Raw genomic sequence first — 25,950 nt, forward strand, 5'->3', positions numbered from 1 at the left:
GTATGACCCTAGCCCAAAGCAGCATCCTACCGTTGCCCAGAATGATACCGCAGTACAAACAGAAAATGATTGACTTCAACAATTGCCTAAGTTTCTGGTGTCATTCTAAGGGGATCCAGTATCTGTCTGCTTGGAATGACATGATTGACAGACCTTGATGCTTTGCCAGAGATGGCCTGCATCTGTCAACCCTGGGTTTCTGGATACTGGCTAAGGCTCTTGCCACCCCTATAGTGCCTTTTTTAGGTGATGTTCCAAAGACCAAATTACTACTGTAACTGCTATAAATAAATGCAGTCTGAGGGTCATGCTGCTCAATGCTAGAAGTCTAAATCTGAAGATGCACTTGCTTGAAGCACTCCTCAAAATGGAGAACTTCGACATTTGTGTTGTAACAGAGACCTGGTTTAAAGCAGCAGAAAGTACCCCTGCACTACCAGGCTATAGCTCATTCCACACCTTTCGGCCTCAGAACATGGACTGAAGCTCCAAAGATGGTGGTGTCTCCATATTCATCAGGATATGCACACCTTCAGACTAGTAGCCTAGCATAACGCATCTGAGATACTTGAGGTGCAACTAACATTGGGTAAGATGGCAATTCAGGTCGTAGCCTACTGTAGGTCCTCAACTATGTCCCAAGACTCTCACTTCACATTCCTAAGCACCCTGGAAACTATTAGGGTCCAACTCACACTCTCATACTAGGTGACTTCAACTACCCCTCCATAAACTGGGAAAACTACTCATGCACCAGTACACTGGCCCAACGCTTCCTGGAATTCATCAATTCCAGTGCCCTGGGCCAGCTCATTCTTACCTCCACTAGAGGAAGCAACATCCTTGACCTGGTTATTACTGACATGGACAAATGTTGCTCTACACTGATAGTCAATTCCTCACTGGTTAGATCCGACCTCAAACGAATCACTATGGAAATCCACATTTCACTCACATCCCCTGCAAAGGTAGCAATCATGAAAAACTTCTCCAAAGCTGACTTTGGGCTCCTAAAAGCAGAGGTGGCTAACTTCACGCCCTAATGCCAATGGAAAATAAATGCTTGATTGCCGAATCATACACCGAGGCACTGTACGAACACATAAATAAATGCATGAAACTAGCCATACCCAACAGAATCAAGACACTCTCCTCCAAAAAAACAGAAGCCAATCTGGTGGTCCCCTGCCATTAATAAACTCTACAACAGAAGGAAGAAGCTGTTGCAGAAAAAGGTGAAGTCCCAAGACTGGAAAAACTCCCTTATTAACCTCACCAAAAGTTGAGATCCCTCATCAAAGCCTCTAAAGCCAGCTATGAAAGCAGAATTATGGCAGGCACTAAAAACAACCACAACACCTTCTATAGTTATATCAAGAATCTCCATGGCAATACCCAGGTTTGCTCTGAGTTACTGCATGATGGTACCTCCTATACTGAGCCAACAGATATTGCCAACATACTGACCGACAGAGTCAGTGCCAACTTTACCCCTGTCTCCCTCCCTAAAGGATCAATCACACTACTGGAAGAATGCCAGATACCCAGCATTACTGCAGCACAGGTTAAAGCTTCATTGTCCAAGGCCAAGAATACATCTTCCATGGGACCTGTCAGTATCTCTGGATGTGTTCTACATGAACTACAGAGTGAACTGGCACCACATCTGTGTGCCCTGTTCAGTCACAGCCTCACCTCAGGCTTTGTCCCTACTGAATGGAGCACTGCTACAGTCATCCCTCTCCATAAAGGGGGAGCAACTACAGACCCTGGGAATTATCTCCCCATTAGCCTGATGAGTCTGATATGTAAGGCTATGGAGCACATCATCATGGACCTAATTAACAAGGATATAAGGAATCTCCAAACTCTAGATCCCACACAATTTGGTTTTGTGAAAGGTAGATCATGCCTGCTCAACCTGGTTGACTTCTTTGAGTCAGTCACCAGAGCTGTGGATGAGGGCAAGGCAGTTCATACAGCCTACCTCGATCTGGCCAAGGCCTTTGATACAATTTCCCACTCAGGAATTATTGATAAACTCATCAAACTAGGCATCAACCCCTTTATCAATAGAGGTCTGTATTAGATAACCGAAAATTATCTTAAGTGAATGTTCACATGAGCGAAAATGCCGGTAATCGAACTTTGTATTGTGGGGGGCTGTGCCCCCACACCCCCCGCTAACTATATATTCCAACTCCGAGATCACACTACAGTGAGGAAAGGGGAAATATCCCACTCCTCACTGTAACACAACCCTACAAACACCCTTTCGATTCCCAGCATTTATGCTCATGTAAGCGTTCGCTTAAGATAACTTTCGGTTATCTAATATAGACCCATCACTAGGTGGTTTGCAAATTGGCTCACAGATAGAGCCCACAGTGTGAAAATAGTGGACTCCAAGTCAGACTGCTGACCAGTTACGAGTGGATTCCCACAGGGATCCGTCCTGGGTCCTCTTCTGTTTGGCATCTACTTTTCAGAAGTCCAATCCAACACGGAGGGACACTTGCTAACCAGGTTCGCAGATGACTGCAAGCTGGGAGCCATTATTAACTCCCGAAGTGATGTAGACATCCTACAGATAGGCCTCACTGAGACCAATGATTGGTGTCAAAACTGTGGCCTTAAGCTTAATGCCAAAAAATGCGTTATCATCCCCTTTGGTAAAAACACAGTTCCCACTAATTACCACATTGATAGCAGCTCACTAAACACTGAAGGTGTTATAAGAGATCTGGGAACACAGGTTGACAGCAACCTCTCCTTCAACCACCACATTGCCACTGTGGTCAGAATGTCCTTCTATGTGGCACATCTCATTACCAAGGGTTTTGCATCCAGGAAGAAAGAGGTCATCATCTCTCTACCCTTCCCTCATTTGGCCAGTCATCAAGTATAATGCCCCATTTGGCATGTACCTCACTAGACACATGCAACAGCTGGAAAGGCCACAAAAGTACCTCACGAAGAGGATCCCAGGCCTTAAACACGTCATACATGGACAGACTCAAAAAACTCCAGCTGTTCTCTCTCATATAGTCTACTAAGAGGTGATCTCTGCTTGACTTACAAAGCCATGCCTGACCCATTTCTGTTAGAAATGCTACATCTAAAGAAATCCCAATCCCTCCGCAGCACATGCTCCAGAGACCTCAATCTCATTACCACAATCAACAGAAAATGATGGAGGGACAGGTTCATAACCCAGAGACTGCCCATGCTCTGGAATAGACTTCCCATACATGTTAAGCAGAGCACCTCACTGGTCCTGTTCAAGAGAAGTCTTGATGAGTGGATGGGAATTAAAAAGTTCTCCCCAGGGATCACTCCAGTGGCTCTTCTTGATAGAGGCACTTGGAGCTAACATTGGTCGGCACGGTGTCAGGGCATTTCTGTGGGCTAGGCATGTAAAGGCTCCAGGGTCATTAGCCTAATATACACCTATGAATCTATGAACTATGCAAGCAGCATTTGGGTGATGTTTGGTATACCTGTAAAGCAACAGGAGTCTTTGCTAGACTGGCCAAATGTCGGGCTTCCATGGCAGGGAATCCCATATGTTAGAATACTGCAGCCGTAAATGTAAAGGCATCCACAGGTACACCTCTATCCTATTACATGTTGGAGTAACTTACTCGAAACATACCTCATTGGACTGTATGAAGAGAGATATAACTAACCTCTCAGATTGTATTTCCCAGACAGGTATATCCGTAGCCTTAAGCAGCATTCTACCTTCACCCAGGATGATGCCTCAATACAAACAAAAGATTTATCGACTTCAAGCAATTGGCTTAGCTACTGGAGTCACTACAGGGAGAGGCTGGGATGATCTGGTCAACAGACTATGCTGCTTTGCCAGGGATGGTCTTCATATTCTACCTCTTGCCATTTGGTTACTGGGCAAGGTACTTGCCTCACCCATAGGCAGTGTCATAAGAACAAACTTCCTGATGTGAAAATATCCTCAGAAGACAAACTCAGAGTTATGCTGCTTAATGCTAGGAGTCTAAATCAGAAACTACACTCAATGGAGGCACCTCTTACTTGGAAAAATGTTGATGTTTGTGCAGCCACAGAGACATGGTTTAAGGCCACAGAGAGTACTCCTGCCATGAAAGGCTGTAATGCCATTCACATATTCAAAATGAATGTGAAAGAACCAAAGGAGGTGGTGTATACATCTTCAAAAAGCACAAGTACACCTCAAGAGTGGTTCAGCATTAACACTCTCTAGAGTTACTACAAGTACAACTAACTGTAAGAGAAACCCCTTCCATGTCATTGTTAGCTGCCGGTCCACCAACATGAACCATGGAAACCAAACAGTGCCTTCATGGATCTACTTGTCAGTCATAATACAGCAAATACCCTAGGCATGGGGCACAGTAATGATCCCTCCATCGATTGATATACATATATGTGCTCAAACACGCTTACCCTAAGGTTCCTGCACTTTGTCAACGCAAAGGCTCTGGAACTGTTTGTCTGCACACCCACAAGGGCCTTGAATGGCCTTGAACTAGAACTCACCAATGTGGAAGATCGTTGCATCACCCCATTTGTGAGACTCTGACTGATAATCTCTGACCATAAATCAGTCATGTTCACTGTAACAGTTGTACATGACCTCCACCCCCACCCCACCCAGGATCCAAAAATTCTGTTTAAAGCAAACTATAGCCTCTTAAGTAATGGCATATATAGTTTCAAACCTACTGTCAGTACTGACAGTAAAGACTTCTATATGGAGATATACACAAATAGACTGTATAAACAGCTTTACAAGTGTAGAGCCTTAGCTGTACTAGAACAGATCAAAACTTGCTTACAGAAAAAAAGCCACCATGGTGGACATCTAGCATAAATAGATTATATAATACGAGAAAAAAAATGATGTGCAGAAAGAAGAGGTAACAGTCTCAGCAGAATAATGCCCTCCATAGCTTGAACAAGCAAAGTAGACATCATGTAATGTCCTCTGAAATTAATTATAAAATTAAATTAGCATCCATATCTAAGGATAATCACAAGGTATTATTTAGCTATGACTGTAATGTAAAATGGAAGGCCCGGCATTGCACCAAATTCAGAGTGGACAGTACCACTCATACTGAATTGGAGGACACACCCAACCTGGTTTGGCAACAATTTCACACCCCTGTCTCCACTGATCATACCCCTCAGCATACCTGTCAGCAGTTCTCTACCTATTATCTCCAAATAACCGGTCCTACTTGCACTTGTCAGTGCCAAACACACAGCCTCTGTTGGACTGGATAACATCCCAGGCTGCTTACTAAACAACTTAAAGCAAGACTTAGCAGAACCAGTGAGTACTGTTTTCAACCACAGTCTAAGTACTGAAGTTTTCCCAGCAGAGGGGAAAACAGCAACTGTAATACCAGTGCACAGAAGGAGTTCCTCAACCTACCCAGGATACTATACACCCATAAGCCTGACCAGACTTGTCTGTAAGGCCATGGAGAGAATCATCTTGGACCTTATCAACAAGGACATTGGTGACCTCAAGCTCTTTACTAGACCTACTTTGGGTTTTTCAAGGGAAGATCATGCCTGTTAAACCTAGTGGAATTCTAAGATGGTATCACCAAAGCCCTGGATTTAAGCAAATCATTACATATTGCCTATTTCGACCTGCCCAAGGGCTTCGACACAGTGCCCCACTGAGGCATTGTGGATCTCACCCACCCGGGGATTAACACATACATCGTTAGCTGGGTAGCCAACTGGCTCACCAACAGAATGCATACAGTCGTAGGTGGGGATTCCACCTCTTCCAGCAGACCTGTTACCAGTGGTGTCCCATGAGGGTCTGTTCTGGGCCCTTAATGTTTGGAATGTATTCCTCAGAAAATCAGGGGAATAAAGATGGCCTGTGACTCAACAAGTCTGCTGACGATGACAAACTGGGTGCAATCATTGAATTCCCAAACAATATCTACATGCTACAGAATGTGCTTACATGCATAAATGATTGTTGCCAAATCCACAAACTTGAAGTTCACCCAAATTAATGCACTGTTATCCCTTTTGACAAAGGAGAAGTCCATGCTATTTGCATTATTAGTAATATCCCCCATGTTCTAACCCAGTGGTGAGAGATTTGGAAATGCAGGCTGTCGGCAACCTCAACTTTGATTATCAAGTGTCCACAGTGGTAATGAATGCCCTTTACGTTGCACACCTCATAAGTGAGGGCATAGCATCCAAGACTAAGGATGTTATCACTCCACTTTACTTGCCCCACATCAGACCAGTCATAGAGTACAATGCTCCCTTTTCCATGTACGCCACCAGACACCTGCAGCAGCTGGAGAAACCTCAGAAGTTTCTCACTAATGAAATAGAGGGGCTCCAAAACATGGTCTACCTGGAAAGACTGAAACTCTGTCAATGTACTCTGTATCCTACAGACTGTTGAGAAGTGACTTGTGGCTGGCCTCCAGAGCAGTCTCAAACCTGCCTTTATGGCAATACTGCACCTCCACAAATTACATGGGACAAGTGTCACAAACTCTAGTGACTTTAACCTAGCCTGCAACATTAGGAGGACATGCTGGAGAGATTGCCACTCCTATGGAACAAGCTCCCAATTCACATCAAACTGAGCTCCTCAGTGACCCTATTTAAGTCCAACTGGGACAGCTGTATGGGAAATTGTAAATTTACCCCAAAGGTTTCGCCTATGTCACTCTAAGACATGGTCAACCAGTGCTGATCATGGCTTTTCAAATATGGACTACATATCTTGGTCTATAAGGGAACAATGTTACAACTTGTGTAGTCTAGACAAGATCTTAGGGTGATTAGCAGAATAAGGTGAAGTCCCAAGACTGCTTATCAGCCTCAACAAAAAGTTGAGATCCCTTATCAAATCCTCTAAAGATAGCTATGAAAACAGAATTACGGCAGATAGTAAAGACAACCACAAGGCCTTCTATAGTTATGTAAAGAATCTCCATGCCAATACCCAAATTTGCTCTGAGCTACTGCACAATGGTACCTCCTATACCGAGCCAACAGATATTGCCAATATACTGACCAGCAGATTCATTGCCAACTTTATCCCCCCCGAAGGACCAATCACAATACCAGTAGATTACCAGGCACCCAGTATTACTGCTGCACAGGTTAAAACAGCACTGTCCAAGGCCAAGAATACAGCTTCCATGGGACCTGACAGTATCCCTTGCTGTGTTCTACATGAACTACAGAGTGAACTGGCACCTCACTTGTGTGCCCTGTTCAATCACAGCCTCACCTTATGCTTTGTCCGTACCAAATGGTGCACTGCTACAGTCATTCCTCTCCACAAAGAAGGAGTGACTACAGACCCTGGGAACTATCGCTCCATTAGTCTGATGAGTCTGATATGCAAAGCCATGGAATGCATCATCATGGACCTAATAAACAAGGATATAGGGAATCTCCAAACTCTGGATCCCACACAGTTTGGTTTTGTGAAGGGTAGATCATGCCTACTCAATGACTTTGAGTCAGTCACCAGAGCTGTGGATGAAGGCAAGGTGGTTCATACAGCCTACCGTGATCTGGCCAAGGTGTTTGATACCACGCCGCATTCAGGAATCATAGAAAACCTCACTAAGCTAGGCATCAACCCCTTTATCACTAGGTGGGTTGCAAACTGGCTCTCAGATAGAACCCACAGTATGAAAGTAGCTAACTCCAAGTCAGGCTGCTGACCAGTCATGAGTGGAGTCTCACAGGGTTTGGTCCTGGGTCCTCTCCTTTTTGGTATTGACTCCTGTGAATTCCAGGCCAACACAAAGGGTCTCTGGTTGACAAAGTTTGCAGACTATTGCAAATTGGGAGCTATTATTAATTCCTCAATGATGTTGACATCCTACAGAAAGGCCTCACTGAGACCAATGGCTGGTGTCAGAACTATGGCCTTAAGCTCAATGCCAAAAATGTGTAGTCATCCCCTTTGGGAAAAACCCAGTTCCCATGAATTCCACATCAATGGTAATCCACTGAACACAGAAGGCATTCTAAGAGATTTGGGAACACAGGTTGACAGCAGCCTCTCTTTTGACCACCACATTGCCACTGTGGTCAGAAAGTCCATCTACGTGGCACATCTCATTATTAAGGGTTTTGCATCCAGGAAAAAAGAAGTCATTGTCTCCCTCTACTCTTCCCTCTTTAGGCCAGTCATTGAGTACAATGCCCCATTTGGCATGTACCTCACTAGACACCTGCAACAACTGGAGAGGCTGCAAAAGTACCTCACAAAGAGGATCCTAGGCCTTAAGCACTTGTCGTATAGGGACAGACTCAAAAAACTCCAACTATTCTCTGTTTCATATCACCTACTTAGAGGCGATCTCTGCTTGACATACAAAGCCATGTCTGATCCAGCTCTGTTACAAATGTTACATCAAAAGAAATCCCAACCCCTCTGTACCACACGCTCCAGTGACCTCAACCTCATTACCACTATCAACAGAACATGCTGGAGGGACAGGTTTATAACCCAGAGACTGCCCTTGCTATGGAAAAGACTTCTTATACATGTCAAACAGAGTACCTCACTGGCCCTCTTCAAGAGAAACTTTGATGAGTGGATGGCAAATTGGAAATTCATCCCGGGGATCACTCCAGTGGCTCTACTCGACAGAGGCACTGGGAACTAAGGTCGGGTGGCACGATGTCAGGGTAATCCTATGGGCTAGGTTAGTAAAGGCTCCATGGCCATTAGCTTAGTGCACACCTATGGATCTATGAACCTCCTATGAACCTAGGGAAATTGTGGTAGTAGCCTTGTATGAACCTATGAACCTGTGCAGGCCTGCCAACATTGTGTCACACCCATAGGCTGCTGATTTAATGAACTGTAAGTTCAGCTGCAGTATTGCAAGAATCAGACTTGTGCCATGGCACTTGCATTAGGTACTGTGTTCTGTAGTCTGGTCTGTGTACTCAAATAGGGGTTCTATTCTCACTGCAGTCAGGTGTGTGTGTGCGTGTGTGTGTGTGTGTGTGTGTGTGTGTGTGTGTGTGTGTGTGTGTGTGTGTGTGCGTGTGTGCTTGTGCGTGTGTGTGTGTGTGTGTGCGTGCGTGTGTGCGTGCGTGTGTGTGTGTGTGTGTGTGTGTGTGTGTGTGTGTGTGTGTGTGTGTGTGTGTGTGTGTGTGTGTGTGTGTGCTTGACATTACAGAGGGCCTTTTACCCCAGCATGTGGAACAATGTTTTTACCATATTCTCACCAGACACTGCTGATGTCATCAGCTATATCAGATGTCTGGATATGCAGGCATCCTACCAGAGCATGGTCATACACTGGCATGGACGCCAGTCAGACGTCACCCTTACTGCACCAGAAGGATGACAGTGACATGGCTTTTAATCTATCCACATACATCATGGCATGATTTGTAGGCCCTGTGTTATCTTCCTGAGACAACCCTGTGGTCTCTCCAGCTACTGCATGTGTCTGTTGAGGTACATGCAAAACAGAGCATTATACTGTATTACTGTTCTGAAGAGGTTTGACTCCAGTGCTGTCATACAATCCTAAGATCTGAAAATGATGGTGTGACTTATGATATGCACCAAACATTTGTCCTGGAAGATCATTAGAGAGAGAAGTTAGAAAGTAGTTATACACGTTGCATTCACTATAACATTGTAAAAGTCCGATGCTGTCAACTGTCTAACTTACAAAATATTTAGTACTTCAAGTACAGTTGGTTTAGACTTTGATTTCCATTTTGTAGTAATTGCTTTTTTGGCAGCCACCAGAATTAACATAACAGTCTTACTATATCTAGGCAACTCAGATCCTGCATCCCAGCTCAAAAAAAAATTATTTCAATAGTTACACCTATTTCCTCACTCAATACTTCTGACAGAGTAATCTGCAGAGAATTTTTAAAGTCTGCCAGCTCATTACACTCCGAAAACATGTTCCCAGTTACCTCTTTCTTTCCCATCACATTTCCAACATTTGCCGTCTACCTAAGGAAAGTTATTTTCTGTTTGTTGTATAAAATTAGCTATGCAAACAATTCCAAGCAAAACTCCCAAATCTTCTAGACCTTGTTACATATCTGGGAGCCATATACAGCAACATAGCTAGGGCAGGGTAATAGGGGCAATTACCCCTGACAGAGTGTTGGGGAGCATGATCAGCTGATCCCAATCTTTTTTTTTTTTTTTGCTCGTTATTTGAAGAGCTGCAGTGGTGGGGTTGTGGTTCATAGTACAGTCCAGGGTGCTGGTTGAACCAGCTATGCTTCTGGCCATACTTTTCTTTACATAGTTTATAGATATTGTCTTTCTTTTATCTTCATTAATTTTGTATCCCGAAAAGACTTGAAAATGTCTCAGAATTTTCCACAAGGCTGAAATGTCCTTTTCTGTTTTTTTGTCAGGTATAAAGTAATATAATCTGCAAGTAATGCCAGCTTTGTTTGACTACCATACCAATTATATCCTTGAATTTATGAGTCCCTTATTTTCTTTGCCAATGATTCTAAATATAACACAAATAACAAAGGCGGAAGAAGACAGCCCTGCCCGGTTCCTCAGCTCAAATGGAATTTATCAGAGAAGAACCCACTAACTTTAATTTTTGCCTCTGACCATATATCCTCGAATGCAAATTATTCTGTTGCCCTGCTCATAAAAGCCCTGCTTTCTCTGCATCAAGACCCACTAACAACAGTGGTATTTTTTTACATACTGTTTCCCTCTGGATCATCATTGTTCTATTAATGTTGCCAAATGTTTGCCTCCATCCCCAAAACTACACTGATCCATATCTATCGGTTTTGGCAACACCTTTGCCATTGTTTCAGCTATTGAAGAGATAAACACTTTATAATCATGATTTAAAGTTGAAATGGGCCTACATGAAGTGGGGTCTGATGGATTTTTATACCATCTTTAGGTATTACAGCCACCACAGCCTTCTTCCAGGATGCTGGTGCTTCCCCTCCTTGTAAAATACTGTTAAACAAAACCTTCCAAATCTCAATCAGTTTCTTCTATCCTAGTGTCCATATGTCTACAGGAATACCATCTATGCAGACTCTACTCCAGATTGATTATACATCGCAATTTTTATCTCGTCTCCTCATGTCTTAAGTGTTAATTCTTCATCTACCTCTAAACTTGGCATGCCTAAGTCTTCCGTCAGTATTTCCATTTGTGCTTTTTTATTTCCACATTCCTCTGCTTTATACAAATGTTCATAATATTTCTAAAATATCTATATAATTCCTCTACTGTGTCTGTGGTTATTGTTCTTGTTATAGGCTTCCTAAGTTTAGCAACAACCCTTTCTACTTTGTGTTGCCAAAGTTGTTGTGCTAAAAGTTTTTGTGCTCTGGAGTTAGCAAAAAACAGTTGCTTAATAGCAATATTTCCAGATTCATGCATATTATAGAGATACTCCTTTTATTTTCTCGTAAGCACTCTGCATTTGAGCCTCCTCTTGTTATGTGAGATCCCTCTTATGCTGCAATATTTTAACCTTTGTTAGACTCTCTAAATATTTTTTGTTACTTCTTAATCATATCTCTTCTTTTATTTCTACCCTCTTTTTAAACTCCACTTTCATTTTATCCCGCACACTAGCTATATCTCCTGAAGAAATGTCTGTCTTCCCTAATAATGGTCGAATAATTTCCACTATCCATTGTTTGAATACCTCTGTTTGTAACAGGCAGGCGGGGAAGCACCAGTGTCTTATTTGTACTTCATTAGGCTGTATTTTTATCTTAGTTGTTATTGGCACATGCTCTGAAGTAGTTATTGGATGTGTGTCGAAGCTTTCAATTAAATGCACATGTTCCCATGAAATATAATTCCTGTCTGGTGTAGACAAGTTATCGTACCTTGGGGAATAATAAGTACATATTTCCAAGTTCCTGCTGTTGAATTCACTTCTTCCATACCAAATAGCCTTTTTTGTTATGTTTTCCCTTCTTGATTCCCCAAATACTTCCTCACTGTTGCAAATCAAGTTGCAGTCCCTATCTACAAATAATATTCTGTGCTGAAAGCTGATTATTTCACCCAAAATTGTTCTTAAGTTCCATAATAGCAGTTTTAGTGGGAATATAAATGAATGCCAGTATAATCCTCCTTCCTTCCAGTAGCCCCTTGCTATCACAAATCTACTATTACTACCTTTTTTCCTTTTGTGAGTGTTGGAGCTCCCCTAGCAATTAGCATAGGTACTCCCCTTTTCCTTTGTCCCTGATATTCTGCAGAATAGCTTGCCATTATCAAATTCACATGCTGTTTTCTTTCCAAACATGTCTCCTGTATCATTGCTGTTTGCACTCTGCATTTCTTAATATAATTTAGCACTCTTTGTTTTTTGTCTATATCTGTAATTCCAATCATGTTCTGAAATGTGTAGTGTACCCATTATAACAAGAAGTCATTATTCCAACCAGTTATATACTGTATGACATCTTTTTAAATGTCTTTTCCAGCTTTTGTGCTACATGCACCCACTAATGTTTGACAGGTTGATGTTTTATACAGTTGTGTGTTTTCATCTCCATTTAAACGTATGTCACATTTTTCAAGACTTTGTTTTAATAGAAACCCTCAAACAAAAACCAGACACTACCAGAGCACCTCCATAACCTATTAACTTAAAACAAACACACACGACTATGTATATCTTCAAATAACGAAGTTTAACCCTCCTGATAGGAACTATTGTCTCAAATCTACACGTGCACACACAGGCAGAACCTCACCTAAAATAAAGGTGATCTACACTAAGACGCATGTTACAGCCTGTGCTCCTGCTTTCATTAATTACTGTCTGTTCTAGTCTTATCATCATTCACCTCCCAGATGTGAGAAAAAAATGGTATGTTTTTAGAAAACATTAACTTTTAGCCTTAAGAAAAAGTGTACTGGCTATCGTTAAATAAAAATAAATGATACACTGTTCTCGTAATGCAGTAAGGTATTTAGTTACCAGAAAAGCTGCTATCTCTTAATCACTTCCAATAACTTCATACTTTATTTTTACTGAACTGCTTACCCTTATCTTTTAATTTTACATTTCTCTCTGTAAACAGTGTCCAGACCTTCCAATTTATTGCCTTCCCATTTAGTCAGCTCATTTCCATGGAAACATAAGTACAAAATGTATAGATGCCCACAGCTCTAGATTTTTCAAATAGCAAGGGTGAAACTTTAATTGTGACTCTTCCCCAAAAATCTGTAACAGTCTTAGTATATCTGGTAAATACCTTCTACATCCATTATCAAAACCATGCAGTCATCTTTAAAAAGGTTTGTACTACTTCTTGGCATCCCTATTTCAGAAAGATACACATCTTTTGCCATAATTTCTTAATCACTAACAGAAAAATACAGTTATAGAATGTATCCCTTTGTGATTCTACTCTGCATTATTAATTCCTCAGATAGTTCCCTATTCACAATTATCTTAATTTTAAGGGCAAAGTAAAGACTCTGTAAATGCTGCAGCCGTTTTCCATTCACCTGTGACGTGCTTTATTTTTCATGTTGTGAATTTCCTTCCTATCATATCATACCAATTAACACAAATCCAGCCTTTGTATTACTTTCTGTTTTTGCCCATAATAGAAGCCAGTAGTCTTTCACAAAATCAACCTGTTAATTTCCTATTTGTACCAGTATCTCTTTTTCTAACCCCAGTGTTATTATCCTAGCAAACATTTCGACATTTGTGCTACAAAGGGAGATAGGCCTACAATTCTCTCTGTACATGTGTTCTTTGAGTCATCCTATCCTTTTAGCAGAATAGTAACTACCAGTTCATTTATGGATACAGGCAGCTTTCTCCTTAACAATCTACTATAAAACACCCTTGATAAAGATTACTTTATCACTATATAAACCATCTTATAATAATCAGTAGAAAATCCATCTGAACCCCTTACCTTTCTAGCTTTTAATTGCCAAATCACCTCTAAAACCTCTCCTCTCTCATCTTTGTAGACACTTTCTCACATCTTTCTCAGACTTCAGTTCTATCCAGTCTTTAAACTGCCAGTCTGTCAAATTCACTTTCTTTTATAGTCTAACATAAAGCTTGCTAACTACTCACAAAGTATCCACATTTGAGAAAATCCTGCACTCCTTTTCCCACTCTTAATCAAACACGTGCAAGCCTTCCTTCTTTGGTCACTTACTCTCCATCATCTTCATATCTATCTCCTACCTCAGTCATCAGTTGCTCATCTTCTTCCCAACTCTGCGTCCCTGTAGCAATCCTCCATATCATTTGACTTTTATCTCCAATGTCTTCATCTTGCTATCCTCCTCCTGATCCTTCATACAAATTCTTCTTTGGTCATTTCTAACCCCACTTTTCTTATTGTCCCCCACTTCTTTACTAGCATTATAACCTCAGCCATTGTACTTTTCTATTTTCCCTTGATTTTAGCCACTGTTGAACTTTAGATGCTATAGCAAATCCCTTACAGTTGTAGGCACTTCATCCCCCTCCTTTCTGTCTGACTTGTAGGAAGTAGCCTGCTACTTCCATATGTACTTGATGCACCTCTTCCAAATTATGTTGTCTGTCTTTTTCATGTTTGCTGTTGATAGATGTGCCACCATATACCCTACCTTTATTCTTCCCACCAATTTAGCATCTTTCCCATTCCATTTCCTTAGGGTGCTTGATGTTGCCTTAATTTTGTATTCCCTTTCTTTTGGATTTTTACCATTTTCAACACTCATAGGCCCAAGTGCTTGGCTTCTGGCTTTTTTTTTTCATATTCCATCCTTCCTCCCTTTCTACCCATTTTCCAGCTTTATATTCACTGTCTTCTTTAGGTTACATTTCAGTCTTGCATGTTTCTTAAATGTGTTAGTCGTCTTGTACTTTTCCATTGCCCATTCTTTTCCTGGCCAGTTGCAGAGTTCTTTAATCATAGGTTCTTCCTTCAACTTCTCTCTATATCAGTTCCACATCTTCCCTTATTTTCTTTGGTATCACTTCCATAACTGCATTAAATAGGCTTATTGATAGAGGACATCCCTCCTTTGTGCCTGTCTGAATAGCGCCTTCACCCCTTCATTTTTGACCTTCTGTTTTGCTCTCTTGGCATTTGGGCTGCTATACATTGCCTGTGCTGACAAATGAATTACTTTCTCACTTCTGTCCCTTTTATGGTACAAGCTGGGTATCCCTACTGTACCAAGTTGAAGGCTTTCTGTGCATTGACGGTACTGTGCCTACCTTTAAGTCTGCTTCCCCTTTATACTTTCCATAATTGCAAGTACTGGTCACCAGTTATCTAAAGATATTCACGTTAGAAAGAATTTCTTTTTGTAACTTAGGAAATTTTTTGTGTTCTTTTGTCTAACACATTTGCCGGGATCCTTGAAGCCCTGTTTTTGAGTGGTAAGGATCTGAACACTCTTGGCTGTAGCATTTTTGGTTACCCGTTAGGGAGCAGTGTTACCATATGTGTTCTCAGATTATGGTAGATCCCTTCTTTCTTGCATATGCTGAATAGCCTTCCAGTACTCTTTCACATCCTGCATCATATGAAAACATTGTATATTTCAGTTATACAAGCTATAATAGAGTATATATCCATCCCTTCCTGTTGCCTTAACCCCCTCCGTTTTCTTATGGCCTTGTCTACCTTTTCCCCTGACAAATTTTCATTATGGGAGTCTTGCTTTGCTGGAGTCTCCAAGCACAACCATATTACCCTGCTTCTACTCTCCTTTTACCTGTTATGTCTAGGCGTTCACAAAAGATTGCAAGTTTGCTATCTCTTCTTTAAGTTCCTTTCTTTATCTCCCCATCATGTCTTTGTATTTTCCTATCTATTTTTTTTCTTCACTCACTCTGCTAGAATTATAACTGTTATTTTTTTCTTGTACACATTGAAATTCATTCTTCCTAGTTATTTTCAGCTGTATGCTTTTTTTTCTTTAATCTATCATTCCACTGATAACCTGCAGTCATCTGTCCTGACAGCTTCATTTCTTCCACCATACCCACAGAGCATTGTATTTTCTTGATTTGCTGTTTCCTCTTTGTTCTTTCTATATCTCTTTCTGCATCCCTCTTTAATAACCTCTCATTGCTGATTTAACCCTGTTCTGTCCTACAGCTGTAGCTTCTCTGTCTTCCATAATGGGCTTCACACCTTTCCTGAGTTATTTTGTACAGCTCCCTGTTGAAAGCACTGCACCAGCAACTATGAAAAGTAATGGATGAATGTTAGAGTAATACAGTGAATTTGAATATTACATCTGAAGTAGGCAGACTTCATTTGTCTTCCATAATGGGCTTCACACCTTTCCTGAGTTATTTTGTACAGCTCCCTGTTGAAAGCACTGCACCAGCAACTATGAAAAGTAATGGATGAATGTTAGAGTAATACAGTGAATTTGAATATTACTTTAATAACGTTTAAATAATTTCTGCAGGGGGCATCTTCCCTGGTACTACCAATGTTTATGTATGGGACGGTCTTTACTCCAAACATCCCTGCTGTTTATGTTGTGTGTGTGTGTGTGTGTGGGTGTGTGTGTGTAAAAGTTTATTTATTTATTTAAGTTTGATGACTGGGGAAGTCCACTGGGCCAAGAAGAGCCAGTTTTCAGTGGAGGCCCGGGGAGAAAAGCTCCACAATAATTGCAAGTTACATTTCACATGTTACAAAAGGACATAGTTCATACACCTAATTAAACATTTACAGATAAGTTCCATGATATTTGCAATTGGCTTGTCACAATGTTAGAAAAATGAAAAGACATAATTCAATACGGAAATTTCAGCATTAATATAAAGTGAATATTTTTGTTCTAAACTCAATTGTAGGTTTAACATTTCAAAATATATAGCTACTAGCCATTAGTAGGTTAGGAAAATCAGACATACATATATATCTGTCTATGTAACAGTACCCCAACATGGGGAATAAGTGGACTGGATCTCATCCTCATTAATATGAGAGAGCTGTGCACAGCCCCTAGTATGATGTCCTCTCTGGTAGGGTCAGACCACAAAATGGTCTCCTTTGAGGTAGAAAGAAAACTCGGAGCTCCAGCTAATCCTGAAACTTTCAGGAGCACCACTAACACTAACTTCATACTATTAACCTGGCAAAATATCAAATCCCCCTAAACCTTAAGAACACTGCTGCCTATGCAGATTTGTTCACAGAAATCCTTTACAAGCATGTTAACAGTTGCATACAGGGAGCTGTACCCACAAGGAATAAGAAGAGGACTAACTAAAAAAAAGTCACCCTAGTTGAATCATAACATCAGTAGGCTGTATAACATAAGGATGAAGATAATGTCCAAAATTAAGAGTTGTAACACCCAGCTGGATAAAATCATTCTCATCAGAATAAACAACTCAGAGGGCAAATGAAGTCTACCAGACCCAAGTCTGAGGTAAATTTGGCCTCCCAGGCCAATAATAATCACATGGCATTCTCTTTAGCTGTGTCCAAAACCTCAAAGGCAGTACACAATTGCATGCAGAGCTCATTGTTAATGGCGCTGTGTACACTGAATGAGAGAATATAGCAAACCTACTGGCAGATAAATTCAGTCTCACTTTACCCCTCTCTCCCCTCCCAGCTTCCCCTCAGGAAATACCATAAAGTATACTCTTCAAACTATCATTAAGGAATAGGTCTCTGTTGCTCTCTGTAAGGCCATGAACACTGCATCGATGGGCCCTGACAATATTCTATGATGCTTCGTAAATAGCATGAAACATGACATATCAGGCCGTGTAGGATTACTATTTTAATGTAACCTCCAAACAGACTTTATGCCTCCTGAATGGAGGACAGCAACCATCATCCGTCTATGATCTTGAAGGTGAGGAGGAGAAAATGTTAATGGAAGTTGTGCTAAACAGATGTGCTATATTAGAAGACTCCATGTGTATATGATCACTGAGTAAGAAATCAGCAGAACTGTGTTTGCATCAGCAGGTATGTGTACAAGATTGCCAGTGTCTTTTTTATCCATAGCAGGAGTCAAAATCTGAATTAAATGTCAGCCAAATAGAACCTAACAGGTTTGAGCTGTTTTGGAACTGAAAATGGAAAAAAGTGTAAAAATTAAACTTTATAATATAATCTGTAAAAGTAAGTAGTGTTTGACTGTGACCCCCCCCCATTTTTTGGCTCTGAATTTTTTAAAAAATCTCCTGTCCACTGGCCGTCTCCCTTCAGTTTTTTCATCTTGCAGTCTGCGTATGTCTCTATTCCATGACTTCTTATCACTGGAGATTTTTTTTCTTCTTATCTTGGCTTCACTTTCTACATCCCCTTGTCCTTTTTGCCATTGGCTACTTTTTCTGGAAAGAAAAAAGGGGATTTGATCTGACTAGCTTCTCTTCTCCAGTGAATTTGCCTAGTCCCCTGCTGGGCTATATTGTGGTTTTAGAGAAGGATTATGCCTCTGAATCTCATTAAAGCCCTGCTATGAACATCTTTGACTATCTTATCATGCAGTCGTACTTGTGAGGAGGTGCTGTGTTGAGTAGACTTTAGCTGCATAGTTGGAATCTGCTCAGTAAGAGAGACTGCAGTTACTGATGAAATGGGAACAAGATGGCTAATAGTCACATGCTGCAGAAGCACTGTAACTTTAGCAGAAGTTGCATAGGACATGCATCTTTGAATCCCTGTGACACAACTACTGTCAGCGAAGATATACCACGATGCTCTGAGGCCTAATTAATGTAGGCGGTATCTAAGTTACTCCTTACATGTGAATTACATCTCTTTTCAGCACTATGCAAGGCTGTTCAAGTTGACCCTTGCATAGTATAGAGTTTTATGAATGATGTCCATGGAGTTTTTGAGTGATGTTTGAAAAGCTGCTTTATTGTTTTAGAGTCTACAGTTAAGTAATGCTTATTCTTTTACTTTTTTTGTATATATGCCATTGATTGAATCTCTGAGGTAAGTGATATTACCCAGCATTAACTCAGGCGTGTTAAAATAAAAAATAAACATTTATAGATAAAAAGTGTTATCATAGTGATATACGTCTAAGGTATGCCCAGCCTTATTTCTTGTATTCAAAGACCTAGCTGATTTTGATGCTTCAAAGTTTAGGTTTTGGAGCTGTCTGTAGTATGTTGCATGTAAGTATAGAATAAATCTTATCAGCCTAACAGGATAATCCTGAATTGCAGGATGTCTACAGTCTTAACAGTAATCTGACAAAATAATCCTAAATTACAAGTAGTCTACCACTTTAGTAGTATTAAAATTGAGTGGAGTGTTTTAGTTCAAATGGCAGTAGGATGAGAGAGGATGTAAATTAGTTATTGATTTAATAACTGACACTGGTCATAGGGTGTGTTGACAGGTGAGATGGTATTGCCATTAGATAGTGCCCATGCATTTAGCAGGGACTGTGTCAATTAAATGAAAGAGGGATGTAGATGAAGTTGGACATTTGAATTAGGAGAAAAGATGATAACTCCTGATGACGTATGATGCTAAAACTATTCATGTTTCATTTCATAAGTCATAATACAGATTATGGGCTTCACTTGGCGTACTTTGTTTGTGGGAATTGTTTAATGAAGCTCTTAGATATTCATTACATTTCACTGTTGCAGTAATAACAATATGGGATATCTTTGCTGTGGTAGCCTTAGCTGGCCCAAGTACCAAGATTTCTTCTCCTCCTCTATGGCAGGCGGATGCCCTGTGCCTTATGTCATGATGCCTGGGTATAAGGACTGTGGTCCAACACTATGTTTTCAGTTCTTTTCTGCCATCAGAGCCTGAAGCATCCACTTTGCAGAATGCATCAGTTAGTCAGTCAGTCCATGCCAGAAAACTCCCAAAGCCCCAATGCAATGCATTTTTTTCTTTAAATGGAATTGCTTAATTACATGTTGTCCAAGAGAAGTACTTGACTTGAGTGTGGAAAGCAAATCCCCCATCAAGACTTCTATACACTGCCTTTTTTTTTTGCTTAGACCCAGGACATGATGTGTCAAATTGTTCCCATTGTGCTTATTTTAATAGTCATGTTATTAAGCATAGGGCTGAATTTCTAGCTGAGTTTTTAGAAAGAGAAAATGGGCATCGGGCACTTGAATAGTATGGCATCTGCCAATTCCTCTGACTTTGATCCCTCTTGTAGATGACGGAAGAAGTGTCTTAAGCATGTTAGGGTAGCAGATGATTATGAGTCACCATCTGCCAGTCCATAAAGACTCATGATTCTGTAAAGAGACGAGACACTTTCACAGTCCTTTCTGGCAGCCGAACATGTGGCTGAGTCCGTTTTGTAGTCTGATATCCCAGCAGCCCCCTCCACTTCCTTCTAGGTTGAAAGACTTCCAATGTCAGTTGGATCCAGATTCACTTTGTAGGCCTCTGCTTCCAATGTTCACACTAGGTCTTTGAGGGAGTGGATGGAATCCTCTGCATTAAAGAGCAGTCATCAGTGGATTGAGTGCAGGCCACAGCCAGCTGCCTGCAGCCTGTCCCAGTATTTCTGGTGTCACACTCAGACCCAACCCAAGGGCCAGGATTAAAAAGGCTGCTTCCAGCTTGCTACAGTCTAGGACTTCTTGCTCCCAACCTCACCAAACTTTACCAGCAGGATCTACTGAGACTGGCTGAGTTCCTTATACAAACTGAGAAATCCAAACAAAAAAAAAGAAAGAGGGGCATTCCTCCCTGGATTCCATTGACTCCTATAACTCTGACAAGGATAAATTAACAAATGTTTACTAGATTTCCACAGGTTCATATGCTGATTCAGAATCTGATTAAAATCTTTCCTCAGCTTAACCACCTAAGGATTTCACTTTTGGGGAGACACTCCATAAAATGAGGGAGTACTTCCATTGGGAAGCTGACGGCTACCTTCAGGCTAAGAAGTTAGAGGATTTTTAAAACTCCCTGAACATAATCCTTAGAGTATTTCTCCAGTACTAAAAGCAGTGGACAGTGTCATCCTTGACTTCTCCCTGCAGCCTGAATCTCATCCACCTGCTTCTAGGAAGCCAGGCCATTTTTACAGGGTCTCAGATTTCTAGAAACACCTATTTAGAAGCCCTGTGTCAGATTCTGAGGTGGTGTTTCAGGGTCCAAAAGGAGAAAGAAGGTTGGACTCTTGACATATTTGACAAAAAAATATACACTTCTCTCGCCCTGGCCATGAGAGCTGCCAGTTGTCAGTTCCATATGGTCAGGTGTCATGAGACCTTTCTAGACCAAATGAAAGAGAAACTTGACGGGATGAAGGATAGAGTTCTCTCAAAAGAATTGCTTGATCTTTGCAAGTCTTGTTCCCAAGTTTCTAAGCATCCTATGCATTGTGGCTTTGTTGCTTTAGAATCATCAAGCAGGGTGGTTGCCCTTGAGCCAGTCATTTGTAGGCATGCTTGGTTAAGAAAACAGCCTCTCCCAGAACACCTGAATGCATCTCTGGACAAAAAGTTTTGTTTGGGACAAAGGCTGAAGGCATTTTCAAAAAATTGGAGGTAAAGGTTTAATCTGTGTAGACTGTCAAAATACTTTTTGTTGGTTTAGACAATTAGTTTCAGCAAGAATTGCTCTACCAAGCACTGTTCCTTGCCTTTCTCTCAACCCAAAGAGGTAGAAGAACCGTAAGGATAACAAAAAAAAAAAGCAAAAAGATGGTGATCTGAATAAGGAAACAGTCATAGTGGGTCCCGACCCCATGGTCCTATTGGGGAGCAGCCATGAATCAGCCAGGGCACCTCCATGTACCCCCCCCCCCCCAAGTCCCAACCCAACCCTTCCCTCCTTTGTTTTTTCCCATCTCCCCTTCTCAGCTTCATCAAACCTGGCAGGGAGACTGTCCTTGTTCTTAAAAAAATAGACAAACATTACTCAGGATAAATGGGTCTTAAACATAATAAAATCTGGCTACAAACAGCAGTTTGCCTTTCTCCCGAAAGCAATGGTTATTCCCTCCATTCCATCCTGTAGGATTCCTTTGCTTAGGTATATCTATTTCTAGCTCAGAGCTCCATAGCGCCAGTTCCTGTAAAAGAAATGGGCATAGGAGAGTACTCAAGAGGGAAACTGGAGGCCTGTCTTGGATATAAGACTAATCAAGCTTATGTTGGTTCTGAAGTTCAAAATCCTATCCTTTCAAAAGCTTCTGTTCATGATATCTTCTCAGGTATTCATGGTTACTTTAGATCAAAAGTATGCTTACCTCCATATTCCCATTGCAAAAGCCCACAGGAGATATCTGCACTTCAGAGCAGGTGGGAGATGCTGTCATTTGTCTGATTTTTCTATATAAACAAAGTAGAAATGTTAGCAGTCCTAAAAGGCATGTTGACATGTAAGAAACTCTAAAAGCCAGGGGGTTTCTTAGTGATGATAGACAACACCACAGCGATGCGGTACACAAGCAAACAGAGACGAAATATACTATCACCCTCTCTGCTGCTTAGCCATGCAGCTGTGGGATACAGCTCAGTGCATGGAGTATATCTGATGATCCAGTGTCTGCCAGGTGAGAACAGCATTCTAGCAGACCAGCTCCGCAAGTCAGAGAGAGAGAGAGAGAGAGATTCACAATGAACTCTAAGCAGGGACATTTTTCTACAGATAAGGTAGAATTGGGGTGTGCCAGAAATGGACTTTTTACCACAAAACCTAAACAGATAGCTAGAATAATTTTGCACAATGATCACAGGCAACACAGCCTGGAGGATAGATGCCTTCTCCTTTTAAAGAACAGCTCTGTTTCTATATGTCTTCCCTCCCATACTTCTCATCCCCAGGATATTACTGAAGATCAGGGAGGAAGGACCTTAATATCACTCTTTTGGCCAACACAGCTTTGGTTTCCTCTGCTTCCTAGCCTGAGCAAGAAGGGACCTTGGCTGCTACCTCAGAAGGTGAACTTGTTAACCCAGATCAGAGAAACCGTCATACACCCAACCCAAGCAACTTGACTTCGACAGCATGGATCATTTTCACTGAAGTATCTTTGAATCAGTCTGTGCACCTTCCTACCTTATTTCCTAATACTCAAAGGGGAGAGCTTATTCTTCCTTCAGTAGATTTTCATAGACAGCTCGGATATATTACACTTTAACTACAATATCCTCTTCTTATAAATTTTTAACATATAATTAATATAATAAACTTTAACGTCTGTTAATTACTTACCTCTCATCCTATCTCCTCACCCTATCCCTTCCTGCCCTACTCCCACTATGTCACAAACCCAAAACTTTCATCTTGTGTAAAGTAACTTCCTCATCTCCCACCTCACTTTATCTTTCCTCCTGTTTAACATCAGTCTCTTCATTCTACTCTGCCTCTCTACCTCTTTTAGACCTATATCCCAGTATTCATTAGTAGGATATGTAGTGCCATTAGTAGAAAATGTAATATGTATAACACTATGATTTATTGTATGTATATACCTTTTCTCTAATGTTCATTGTGATCTGGGTAGCACTTTATGTTCTGAAATATGAATGTGGTGTGCACATCACACTATGTTCTGAAATTTGTTTTCTAAACTCTATGTAAACCATAATGTTATAATGTAAATTACTTGGTGAAATTTCTCTTGGAACTTCTCTTTGTAAACATTAACATATTATGTAAGTTACTTGTTAAGAATTGTTTTGGAGCTTTTCTTCCCGTGCCTCCACTGAAAATGGGCTAAAACTCAGTCAGACTTTCCTGGTAAACAAATGTAAAATAAATAAATAAATATTACCAGGACAAAACCAAGAACATTAGCAAAACAATCCAACATTTTTTTGGCCTTTGCTAGCAACAAAATAGGAAAACCTATAAGCAAGCAAACCATTTCCAAATAGATTTCAAGTTGTATTACCTTTTGTTGCAAGCACCATGGTAAGCAAACCCCTGAGCATATTAGAACACATTCCACCAGGGCCACTGCTGCTACTACACCCTTTTTTGGGGAGGGTACACACCAACAAAATCATGGAAGCTGCTACCTGGTCTTCTGTCCACACCTTTACCAAGCACTACAATTTGCCTGTCTTCTATAAGAGCAGGGCTGGATTTTCCTGTGCTGTCCTGCTTGGCATTCTGGCTTCAGCATAGGCTATATCCAACCACCACTTCCTTGCTTTGGTATTTCTCATGTATTGTTATTAATACATCAGTGAAACATGATGAACATAGTACAGTTGTGTCTATTTACCATACATGTAGATGTTCATTGGCCTGGGGCTCAGAGTGTGGGGCTCCAGTTTGAGGGGGCAAGAAAGACTTGAAAACAAGGTGCTGGCTGATAACCCTTATACCCAGGCATCTTGATGTCAGGCACAGAGCAACTGCCAGCCTTGGAGGAGTGGGTGAAGTCTCCGGAATTTGGGTCAGCTAAGGGCTATCACAACAAGGATATCCCATTTTGTCCCATAGACACTCAAACATATACATCTTTGGCAAGTAGACATAACTTTATTTTCAGAGCAGTGGAATGTAACAACTGGCTAGTTGCAGTCGCAGTTACTGAACTAAAAATGGGCAAGCCCACAGTAATATGAAACTGGGCTGATATTTACACTTTGAACTGATGGTCACTAGAAAAAATATATATTTCAGCTGGCATTTGTGGTCTCTTTTCATGTTTACTCTCACTTGTTCTTTTGTGGAAGTTTGCTTTATATAGATGCGGAAGATGTATTTATTACAGTTTGCCTTTATTGATAGAGCTATGGAAGAAAAACAGAATTATCGGATCGTGGAAGACTTAAAGGAACATCTAGAACAAGAGAGAATTTTTTTACTTCATTGTCAGGTATCACTGCATGCATGCTTTCCTTTATAAATTCAGGTGGTTAATTGTTTAAGAAACATTGCATTGTACTTCAGGAAGCCTCATTTGTGGTTGCCCATTCAGCCATTGCAGTCAGTGTGGCCAAACCCAACTCATTAAATAAGATGCGGTCATATGGTCATGCACATATCACAACAGGAGTACTGCAAATGTCAAAATGGTTGCATTGTGGATGTCATTAAGCATGGCTGCTTCACACTTTGTGCCACAGCACCACTATGGCCTGTGGTGATATGACTGCACTGTCATCCTCCATGAAACAGTTTTGGTGTTGTAAAACTGTGTCAGCTATGGTATTTTTGGTGTGTAACAACAAATCACATACAGCAAGCTGGGTTCTGTCTCACTGGGTGTGGCCAATGAATGTGTCATATATCTTAAAAATGATTTAGTCTGATTGGGGTTGTGCTTTATTGTTTATTTATTTTTATTATTTTAAAGCTCTGTTTCTCTCATCAGTATCCATTATATCCTTATGCAATTTTTATCTTCCAGTAGGAGCATTGGACATACTGATTCAGATTCATTGGCATAATAAAATGCCATAGAGTTCTCACTCTTATCGTCTTTATTTTGGTTTGTTTATGGGGTGGGAAGGCAGAAAACAAGATGTATATTATTTTTTCCCCACTGCCTATCGACCAACAGCCCCCTCCCAGCCAATTGTCCCATTCATTTCTCATCACCAGGTTGAGGACTGACCTGGAGAGGCTGTCATTTAGACAGCCATAAAAGGTAGTTTGAGGATTTGCTGCCTCAGCCTTAACTACAGTACCTGTAGATGCCAGGTTTATGGAGCTGAAGGCAGACATGCTATGGGCTGTCCGTGCTGGTCATCCATCACTTCTGTAAAAGATGTTGCCAGCAAGCAGCCTCAGCCCCCTCTGTCAGGCATGGGAAGTAGTTTCCTAGGTCCATGCCAGAGAAGTTGCACTTTTCTGTATGATTCTGAATGCTTGCAGTCCTCCTCAGCCCACCTGTTGAGGCAAGCAAGCCACGTCCCTTCACTTCTGTCCAGCTTTGCCCGGCTCCTCCAGTGCCTTAGCCTCTAGTCAAACCCCGGTTGTCTTGGTCCCAGTAAGGGCTCAGCCCCT

The 25,950-nt window shown here is 41.1% G+C and overlaps 1 protein-coding gene across 1 annotated transcript in view; it reads left to right on the forward strand.

Moving 5' to 3' along the window:
• EVC2 (EvC ciliary complex subunit 2) overlaps positions 1–25,950 on the forward strand; it is a 1,983,677-nt gene that overhangs the window by 1,628,647 nt on the left and 329,080 nt on the right. The window contains exon 19 of the mRNA XM_044056208.1: positions 24,730–24,817. Coding sequence (XP_043912143.1) covers positions 24,730–24,817 — 88 coding nt within the window. The remainder of the gene's footprint in view (positions 1–24,729; positions 24,818–25,950) is intronic.

Source organism: Protopterus annectens, chromosome 14.part0 (assembly GCF_019279795.1).
Source record: "Protopterus annectens isolate FY-2018-M chromosome 14.part0, PAN1.0, whole genome shotgun sequence".
NCBI classification, from domain to species: Eukaryota; Metazoa; Chordata; order Ceratodontiformes; family Protopteridae; genus Protopterus; species Protopterus annectens.